This window comes from Anastrepha ludens, chromosome 6 (assembly GCF_028408465.1).
Source record: "Anastrepha ludens isolate Willacy chromosome 6, idAnaLude1.1, whole genome shotgun sequence".
NCBI lineage: Eukaryota > Metazoa > Arthropoda > Insecta > Diptera > Tephritidae > Anastrepha > Anastrepha ludens.
This window is the reverse complement of record NC_071502.1, coordinates 71,880,001-71,890,404: the sequence shown is the minus strand read 5'-3', so window position 1 is coordinate 71,890,404 and position 10,404 is coordinate 71,880,001. Positions and strand designations below refer to the sequence as shown.

At 36.1% G+C, this 10,404-nt stretch overlaps 2 protein-coding genes across 3 annotated transcripts; one reads left to right on the top strand and one right to left on the bottom strand.

The window, feature by feature from the left end:
• The first annotated feature begins 4,632 nt into the window (after nt 1-4,632).
• LOC128866702 (uncharacterized) lies at nt 4,633-5,741 on the top strand. 2 transcript variants are annotated; one of them, XM_054107612.1, is made up of 3 exons: nt 4,633-5,214; nt 5,298-5,446; nt 5,506-5,741. In XM_054107612.1, the coding sequence occupies exons 1-3, from the start codon at nt 4,773-4,775 to the stop codon at nt 5,578-5,580; spliced, it is 666 nt and encodes a 221-aa protein (XP_053963587.1). In that variant the 5' UTR covers nt 4,633-4,772; the 3' UTR covers nt 5,581-5,741. The 2 variants fall into 2 exon arrangements, with proteins under 2 accessions (XP_053963587.1, XP_053963585.1); XM_054107610.1 differs by having other exon boundaries at nt 5,295-5,446.
• A 2,052-nt stretch (nt 5,742-7,793) lies between these two features.
• LOC128866914 (larval cuticle protein LCP-30) lies at nt 7,794-9,881 on the bottom strand. The gene is made up of 3 exons (XM_054107966.1): nt 9,771-9,881; nt 9,161-9,696; nt 7,794-8,832 (listed from the first exon to the last, which is right to left on the bottom strand). The coding sequence occupies exons 1-3, from the start codon at nt 9,786-9,788 to the stop codon at nt 8,592-8,594; spliced, it is 795 nt and encodes a 264-aa protein (XP_053963941.1). The 5' UTR covers nt 9,789-9,881; the 3' UTR covers nt 7,794-8,591.
• Nucleotides 9,882-10,404: the final 523 nt, after the last annotated feature.

The window sequence follows — 10,404 nt, the reverse complement described above, 5'->3', positions numbered from 1 at the left end:
CAATTATTAGTGGGGGAAATATTTGTTTGAAATGTGCTGAAATGTAAGTATAATAAATTTTATCTTATTATCTATCAGAGAAAAAGTGATAGCTTTCAGCTTCATATGATATCATGTAATCTGAATTTACAATGCGTCATTGCAAGGTTAATCGAGAATGGAATTCCCCACAAAAATATATCAGAAATGTTAAAAATGTACATTACCTTCAATCTTTAGTCCGGAGGCGTCACATTAATTAGATCGATTAGAAATTATGAAGTTGTGCTAAAAATGCACGTCGAAAAATCAAGCATTTGTATCTGTGTGAGTATGTATAAGTATACAACGTATGTCCGTATGCAGGTACAAATGTGCTTGTTTATAGCAGCTTTGCATTCCACACCACATTTGTGGGTAATAATTTGTGCGATGGACGGCTGTGTGTTCGTAGTTTGTATGTACACAAGCCTGAAGTGATAATTAATATCTAAATGTTATTATATTATACTTTATAAGTGTTGTGAAAGGAGAAAAATAACTGTGAAATTATAAAATTAAGTATTGCTTTCGTTGAAGCTTCTACGCCATGCAATTATTTGAACTTTCTACTGAATAGCCTACTTAATTAAAATAAGAATTTGTTGACTCCGTGAAATTCCTGGGCTAATATTGTATTAAAATAATAATAGTGGTAGGAATTGTTAGTACACATTCTGCTTTCTTGTGTATTTTTCTGTCGTATTATGAATTTTTGTCTAAGGCTAATTTTGCAGGTTTCATCTTACATTGATAAGATCAAATCAGTTGCAATCTGGCAACTGATAGGTGTATCGCAAAGTTTGACATTTTTGGCTTTTACGTACTCAGAACGTTTTGAAATACCAGCGCTATTTGTGTTGTTTACAGTAACTTAAAAGATTCATCTCGGTCCAAAAATGGAATTAAATCGTGAACATTTTCATGCGATTATTTTTTACAACTTTCGACGTGGATTAACTCAGCAACATTGCATGGATGAACTTAATTTTGGCGATGAACCTCCATCAAGGACCAGTGCTTATCGATGGTATGTTGAATTCAATCGTGGTCGTAGTTCACTCCAAGACGAAATTCGTGAAGGTCGTCCAAAATCAGTTGTTGTTCCGAAAACCATTGATGCTGTGCGCGAACTGATATTGCAAGATCGTCATGTGACCTATCATGAGATTGAGACAATCTTAGGCATTAGTGGGAGCAGCATACATTCAATATTGCATAAACATATGACTGTCAAAAAAATTTATTCGCGTTGGATCCCACACAATTTGTCAATCGCTCAAAAAAAGGCTCGTGTCGATTGGTCGCAGGAAATGCTCAAAAAATACGATTGCGGGGCTTCGAAACACGTCTATGACATTGTGACAGGTGATGAATCATAGATTTACGCGTATGAGCCCGAAAGTAAACAGCAGTCGACTGTATGGGTGTTTCAAGGTGAGCCAAATCCAACAATATGAAATACCGCAATTCGAGTATCCACATAAGATTTTAAAATATATATATGCACAGTTTTTCATATGATTTTATTAGGACTTATTGAATTTTGAATAAGTGTATTCACAAAGAGAAATTCAATTAACCATTGGTTGTAACGAGTCGTCTTTTTGAAAAGTTTTAGATTGGGGTAGCCGCTAAAATAAACTGCTACCACCGTAGAATTGACAACTGCTTATTTTAACATAAATATTGGGTAGTCGAAAAAGTCTTTTCGTATTTTGTCAATAGATGTCGTTGGAGTCATCTATCTCCAGTGCTACCAATCACATTGTGTTATATCATATGGTGTTAGAAAGGTGACATTTTAAGCTTCATTTAACAAAAAAAATTAAATTCGGAGAAGTTGAAAAAAAGTTATAGCTGTTCAAAAATGAATGAAAATAATGAAGAAATTCGCTATATTTTGAAACTTTTGTATAAAAAAGTATCAGTTCGTGTAGCACAACAATGGTTCGCTCGCTTCCGTTCTGGAAATTTCGATGTGAAAGATGCACCTCGCTCCGGTCGACCTATCGTTGAAAAAGTCGATGAAATTATGGATAAGATTAACCAGGACCGTCACATAAGCTGCCATCACATCGCCAAGGCACTAAACATTCATCATCAAACGGTTTTGAACCATTTAAAAAAGGCTGGTTACAAAAAGAAGCTCGATGTTTGGGTACCACATGAATTGTCTGTGAAAAATTTAATAAATTCTGAAGCGAATGGTAACAGGAGACGAAAAGTGGATCAAATACGACAATAATGTGCGAAAAAGATCATGGTACAAGGGTGGTGAAGCTCAACAAATGGTCGCAAAGCCAGGACTGACGCCTCGAAAGGTTATGCTGTGTGTTTGGTGGGATAGGAAAGGAATCATCCACTATGAGCTGCTCCAGCCTACTCGAACGATTGATCCTACAATTAACTGTCAACAACTGATGAGATGGAAGCAAGCAATCGAAAAAAACGGCCAGAACTGATCAACAGAAAGGGCGTCGTCTTCCACCAGGACAACGCTAGGCCACACACATCTTTGATGACTCGGCAAAACTGGGAGAGCTTGGCTGGGAAGTTTTGATGCATCCCCCATATAGCCCTGACCTTGCACCATCGAACTACTATTTGTTTCGATCAATGCAGAACTCCCTTAATGGAGTAAGGTTGGCTTCAAGAGAAGCCTGTGAAAATTACTTATCGCAGTTTTTCGCCGAGAAACCATAAAAGTTTTACACTGAAGGAATAATGTCTCTAGAAGAAAAATGGCAAAAGGTGGTCGACCAAAATGGTATATATTTGGTTTAATAAAGTTCATTATAAATATAAAAAAAAATGAGTTGAAATTTGATTAGAAATACGAAAAGACTTTTACGATTACCTAATATAAACAAAAAATTTAAATGTGAACATAAAAAATGTAAGCATTTTTCAAGCGTTCGTTTAAAATTTTTATTCAGGGATATATTCTTGAAAACTCGATTTCTTGGCTGCGGATTGATAATTTCTGAGAGAAGTTGTTGTTGTCGGTTCTTCAGGCTACGCATATACACCATCCCATCTGCTTACAGCTGCTCTAAGTTTTCGGCAAAGACACAGAGAATTTCATCGTCCGTCTCATTGTATTTATGGCCAAAACTAAACATTTGGTTGTCATTTAAGAACAGTCACTTTGTTTCGCAACTTGAATGCCTCGCGTTTTATAAATTGTAAATCCATCGTTGTAAATCCATCGTTGAAGCAACACAATAAGCCACTTCGTTTGCTTAAGACAACTGAATGTAAGAAAACATAAGAGGAAGCGCATTTGAAAAAGAAGAAAAAAATACAGTTTTTGAACTTATTTTTAATTCAACTCCACAACAAATGCGAAGATTTGGCTTAGGAATATAACTTCATATATACTATAATAAAATGTCTATCACCAAAGATATGGGGATTATAAAAATTTTTAGACCTTTCTCTAGGTAATATTAATATATTTAGAAGGTATAGTTTAATTTTCAGGTAAATCAGTATACATATGTGTGAGATACATTTTGGACCTGCACAAAAAGTAGTTTTGAAAAAAATACTTTTACCGTTTTAAATATGATGATCATATAATTCTTCATACGCCTTTATCTGCAAGGCGTGTTCCACAAAATCGATAATCTAAACTGACTGTTTATTCTACTTCCTTCATCCATTTCGATATTTCGATTTTCCGGGCAGATGTTTATCCAGAAGTTTAAAATCTCGCTTTGAAACACTGTTTGTTAAAACAATGTTGCAAGTTTACTACAGACATTGAAATGTCAACCAAACAAATGCCCAGCTGGAATTTTTTTAATGAATATAAATATAAAGCTTATGTCCATGTACTAAATGAGAAAAATTTATAATCCCTTTGGTAAGTCATTCTTGAATTTAGTCAATAGGACAAACTTGACGTCGAAATAATCATACTAAAAGAGTTTTGTTCTTAAGTTGTTGTACCAACAGCCATTTAGTTGGTTGCCTTTTTTCGATATCAAAAAAAAAAAATAATGTGGGTTTTCCTATAGATTTGTGATAATCCGAAGCCAATATCAGTTTATCGAATTTTAATATAGAACAATTTCGTAATCCAAAAAATTACAAAAATGGAAAGATGAAATCAATACTTTACGTTATAAAACTTGGCAAATTAAACCACATGGGTACATATAGCAGTTCAAAGAAAAAAAAAAAGAGAAATTAAATAGAATCAAAATTTGTTGTATGGCAGAGACGGCCTAGTCTTGCAATAGACGGATCATTTCGGAGTGCCCTCTGAGCCGAATTTCGTTTGAGCATGTCCGTTATTTATTTGAAAGAATCGATAGGTAGCTGTGAGTTAATATCTCACTTCAAGTCTTTGTTTCTATTAACTAAAGGATGTAACTTCCAGCTGGGAAATTTTTTCATTTTCGTACATATTTGCAATGAAAATCTGTTTAGCAGCGCCATATGCAAATAACTCACCATTCAACTTTACCATACTGGCGCTCCACTAATCAAGTACATTAATTGTGCTAGTTAATAAATTTACTATTATAACTGCTTAGCTAATGAAGTAGAAGCAGATAGAAAAGAATATAATGTAGCGTGCGATGATGTCGAAATTGTACAGCTCAGTATTGTGCGAGCAGTTGTACCTGTCGAATCGTGCGGAAGACGTGGCGTATACGTGATACAGTTAATAGTGAAGAAATTACAACATTATTAATAATACATACCCATATAGGAATAAACACTGTTAGCGTGCCCTAAGGATGTACACTCTTAATTATTTATACAAAATACTTATTGTTTTGTTGCTTTTCTATACACATCTTGGCTATAGCAGACCGCAGGCAACGGATACAAATACGGAAACTCCGGAGCCTTTGCGCAACGGACGCTATGTGCCTGAATTGCATGGTGGTTATCGAGGCAAGTATACACCTGATGAAAGCGGCAAATATCGTCATGTGCACATACCGTATGACGGTGGCTATGGTGATCGTGGCCTGGAGTATATACATGATGAACCACGTCGCATCAATGGATTTGCTGGCTTGAAATTGGGACCGAAAGATCATTTACGCTTCGCAATAGATTTCAATTACGACGGTAGTGGTTGGCAAATTGTGCAATTTGAATGGCAAAATGACGATGATGAAAACATGAAATTTAACTATAACTATCAGAGTCAGTTGTGGCCGGACACAGGTGGTAAGGGGGAGGAGAGATAAATAGTTTCATTCTTTTTAGATATAAAAAAGTAATGCCTACTAGTTACATATTTTTATTAGCAGAGGTCGCTGATGAGACAACTGGCACTGAAGTAGGAAGTAGTAACGTTGAATCGGCCGAAAAAAATACGAACGTGCATGTGTCGGGCGAATACCAAGACAATATCTATAATGTCAGCTATTCAAATGATAATACGCAGAATGCTCCAAGTGTAAGAAAATACATATGTATATATTTTCATATATATTAATGGATTTTTTTTTATTGTAGCAAATCAACATCCAAGCAACCATACGAGATGTACTAGACTATATACAAACGAATATATTGCCTACACTCAAATGAGTTTTGAGGTTTTCGTTGGCCGTGAAGTCCTTTCTGGTACCTTTACAAATAAGATTTTAAATGTGACTCGCATTATATATACATATGTGCATACATACGAGTAAACTACTATAGAGTATTGAAATAAATATCCTTTCTTAATAAATGTGTTTTAGCAGAGACTTTCCGACTTTCTGTACTACTTTGGAAAAATTTGACATTTTTACCATTCTCCGTTAGCTGTTTGGTCGAGCTCTTCCTTCAATCCGTCCTATCGACTTTATTCTACGAATGGAGAATCCTACAGTTTCATGCCGCCTACGAATGGAAAACGGCTTTTTTTGTAGCTTGTGGAGGCACCTACAGTTTCAGGCCGACTCCGAATGGCAGATATTTTTATGAGGAGATTTTTCATGGCAGAAATATACTCGGAGGTTTGCCATTGCCTGCCCAGGGGCGACCGCTTTAGAAGTAACTTTTTCTTCATTTTTGGTCTTCCACCGAGATTTGAACGTACGTTCTCTCTGAATTCCGAATGGTAATCACGCACCAACCCATTCGGCTACGGCGGCCGCCTATAGCAGCGATGGTAATTACCCAGTGAAAAAATAGAGGACTAGATTTTCAGTAAATAGTTAGAAATACTTATATTCACTCTATAATATTAATATGCATATCGAACAAAGCTATTGAAATACATTTATTTTCTTTTCATTTCGTTCTTCGTGCGGTTTTATAAAAAACCGTAAGAAAGTGCGTGAGCTTTTCTCTTTAGAAATAAAATATTTATTCGCAATGGATACTTAATCGAAATTGATGTGGGAAAAAAGTAAACAAAATTTTTCTGTCGTTTGATATGATTTCCATATTAATATTGCACTTACTCTGTAAGTATTTAAAACTATTAATAGACAATTAAGTCCTTTGAAATTTTGTAGACCTATAAAAAATTAAAGTACGGTGATTATATTAATTAGAAGCTTAAAAATATTCATCGAAAGCATTAAAGCAACTTTGATCGAATAGAATTTGACTTAAATCTAAAACTCTGTTTTCTTTTAAATAGATAGAGGGCAATTTTGCTTTTACTTAGAGTATTTTCTTTTCCCGAAAATAATGTCACCTTATGAATACCTTAAAAATGTAGAATATTTCCCATATAATATATATATATATATATAGAATAGAACGAAAAAAATTCAGCACTTCTCCAATTATATATTATTACGGAATGCTATAATGAAATAAGAATAAAAAGTGGTTTCACTGCTGATACTATTTTTGTGTTTGTTCTAGTAATATACTGGTGATTTGAAGGTGTATATGTGAGGTCTCGATCGCAGTAGTTGGCATTCATTTGAAGCGTAAAGATCCTTTTTTATCTGACGCCAGAAGTGTCTATGTTCGTCCCATTTGCGGGAAGTCATGCTTCATTATTACCGTTTAAAGAAAAGTGCAGCTGAAACGTGTCGTATTGTGTATTTTGTATATTGATCACTGTATTTACGGTAATCACGCTCCATCAAACACAACTGGTAAAGAATGGTTTCGACGCTTTCAAAGTGGCCATTTCGACGTGAGTGATAAAGATCGCGAAGGGGCACCGAAAAAATTCGAAGATACTCAACTACAACAATTATTGGATGAAGACGCATGTTGAACCCTTGATGATATGTCTAAAAAGTTGAATGTGGAAAGATCAATCATCGGTAAACGTTTGCACGCGATGGGAATGGTCCAGAAAGCAGGTAACTGGGAGCCATTCAATTGAAGGAGAGGGATATCGATACCGTTTGAACGGCACAAAGGAAAAAGTTTTCTGCATCGCATCGTCACTGGCATTGAAAAGTGGATCTATGATAAGCCTAACGTTGAAAAAGTAGGAGACTGTCAGGTGAACTCGGTCCATAGACAGCGATAAAAAATATTCATGCTTCAAAGGTTATGTTGTGCATCTGGTGTGACCAGAAGTGTTCAGAACACTGAAGATGAACACTTCTGGTACCACCAGATGCACAACATAACCTTTAAAGCATGAACTTCTTAAACCATCTGAAATCATCATCGACTGCAGCTAATGCGTTTAAATCGAACTCTCAAAGAAAATCGGCCGAAATGGGACGGTAGGCATGACAAACTGACTTTGCTGCATGACAACACCAGGACTCACGTTGCTAAATCGGTCAGAAATATATAGAGGCACTGAATTGCGAAATTCATGAAAGGACGGAAACTTGCTCCCAAAGCTTATAGAACGATTTATTTCCATTTCTTTTAACAATTAAAGATTTCGTATAATATGCATTTTGTACTTGTGAGTACAGATAAACAAAAATTAGTTTAGGTTGAGGATGGAACGTGCCACACATTGCCTGTTCAGTACCACAGTGTGAGAAAAGAGAACGAAAATTTTATAGCACTGACGCAGAGTAGAATAAAAGATCTCGATAACATTCACTTAACCTTAATATTAACACGAAGCAATTCAACTGCTTTCTCTTTGCGTAATTATTTATTTCTCCATTAAAATTAGTGCACTGTTGTTCTATACCCCATAACATTGCAGATCGTTGTATGAATCCATATTTACTTTGAGAGTGCTGAAAACATTTGTTCAATCGTGTTTCTGTTAAATCTTAAATTAAATTTTGTTGTCGTTCGTATTTACCACCAAATTCAATGAAGAATTAATGATCTGCACTTTATATATCTGTATTATATTCTCCAATCATACCAAATATGCGTATTTGAATATTATTGTATGTGTCGAGTTTTAAAATGAATTTAAAAGTGAATAACTAATTCCAAAAATTACAACCTCTAAATATTTTAGTAGTTGCGAGTATTCAATATTCCTCATCAGACTTCATTTTAAGGCCACAAAACTCGGCGTATTTTACACTAGTGCTTTGTGTATAAAACCTGGTAAAGATTCGTATTCCCATTCTTCTTCTTGAATTTCTTATTTTATTTAAATAAAATGCTAACATTGATACTTCTGCATGTAAAATAAACTTAAATACAAAAATACACTACTCCTTAGCATTTGCTGCCAAGTATGCCAACAATTTAGCCACGTACGGCGGTGGAGTGGGCAAATGTGCACCTTTTGGTATGAAACCGTTATCATCAGCCACATAATCGACACGGTAGAGCACGCCATCATCGCCTGTGTACTCATAAAAACCGGAAGATCGCAAACCATCGGCTTCCGGCGCTAATTTTTCGATGCGCCCATTTTCCTCCGCCAAAATGCCATTTTCCGTTTCATATCTACAAAATGTACAGTTTATATTAATTTCAAAGCATACATTTAGGCTGTAGTCTATAGTGAAATTAAAAGCAGCATTTCGTTATAATGAATGTTCCGTGCATTTAAATACCTCTCCGTGCTGTCCACTGTTAATATTGCTCACACCAGAGAATGCTAATGAATGCTCATTAACATTCTCTACTCACACGTGCAGTTTGTGAACTCTATTGCTGCGGATTAACAGCAAACTTCTTTGTTATGTATTATTCATGCCATAAGTTTAACAGCACTTCTCACACACAACATTTAATACACCATTGCATTAATATTTCACTGTAAAGCACTTACATGTAATGGTAGCCGTCTTGTTCTTCTTTATCGAAGAGTTGCAGGATGCGCCAGCCGTTACCTCCCTCACCAGTTCCCGTACCCTTTGGTAATGTTGCTGCTATATCCACAACAGCCGGTTTGGGCGCAGGTCTTGGTGTAGTTGTTATGGCTGTTAACCCTGCGCCATTTGCTCCACCACTAGCACCGCTACTCACACCGCTACCCGCACCGCCCGCTCCACCAGACGCACCCGCTCCACCTCCGCCGGGTCCCCCGGGTCCAAAACTGTCCTTACCTCCTTCGTACTGCCCACCGGTCCGATCGTCGTGCACATATGGAACATCTACATGAACATATTTGCCATCATTGCCACCTCGGTAGCGTCCATCGCCACTAGGGCGATAGCGACCGTCACTGGAATCACTACCTCTGGCATTGGCGGTGGGACGAGAACGAGCACGTGCTACGGCAGGTACAATTGGGGCGCGGTAGCGACCATCATTTTGCGCCCTAACGGTAACTAGTACAACAATAACAAATACCAGTGCGGCTAGCTGTAATTAGGAATTCGTGGTGATAGTCCTGTGTGTGCCGTAATCCTTCTTATTTTTGCAACGAGCGTACTTACCGTGACTTTAGGCCACATGACAACTTTTGTGTGCTAAGTATACGAAATGAATATGGAAATCATTAGTTGCTGCTTTTATAGATGCGTTTTTACTTTTTTCTAAAAGTTGTCTGCATTGAATAGTGCAAACTGTCGTCGCATTGGGCATGTATTAATCGCCTACTAACGGATATGAATGCAGTTATTGAAATCTCGTTTGATTGAACGCAATTACTCGCACTAATAAAATGTCACACTTTATGATGTTGATGTTGATGTTGATGATGCAGATTTTGATGAAGAGGATAAGATATATTATTATGTACATATATATATATATATATATAAATATATAGATACGTGGTTTTGCTTTATATGCCTCAGTTATGACTCATGGCAATTAATATGATTAACAAAATGGCCGAGTTGTTAATAGTTTATTACACCTAATGAGTTTCTCGACCAATGAATGTAGGGTAAATTGGAGTTTACGGCAGTTGTCAGAGTTTTAATAAACTGTGTAGATAATTGATAATTTTATAATTAAAGAGTTCGATAAAAATCAGATTATGGACAAACCAAAATGCCAGGAAAAACTGCTTCAAAGCTTTCAATTTTTTTGTCTCTCTAAGTAAAGGTATATACAAATTTTTAT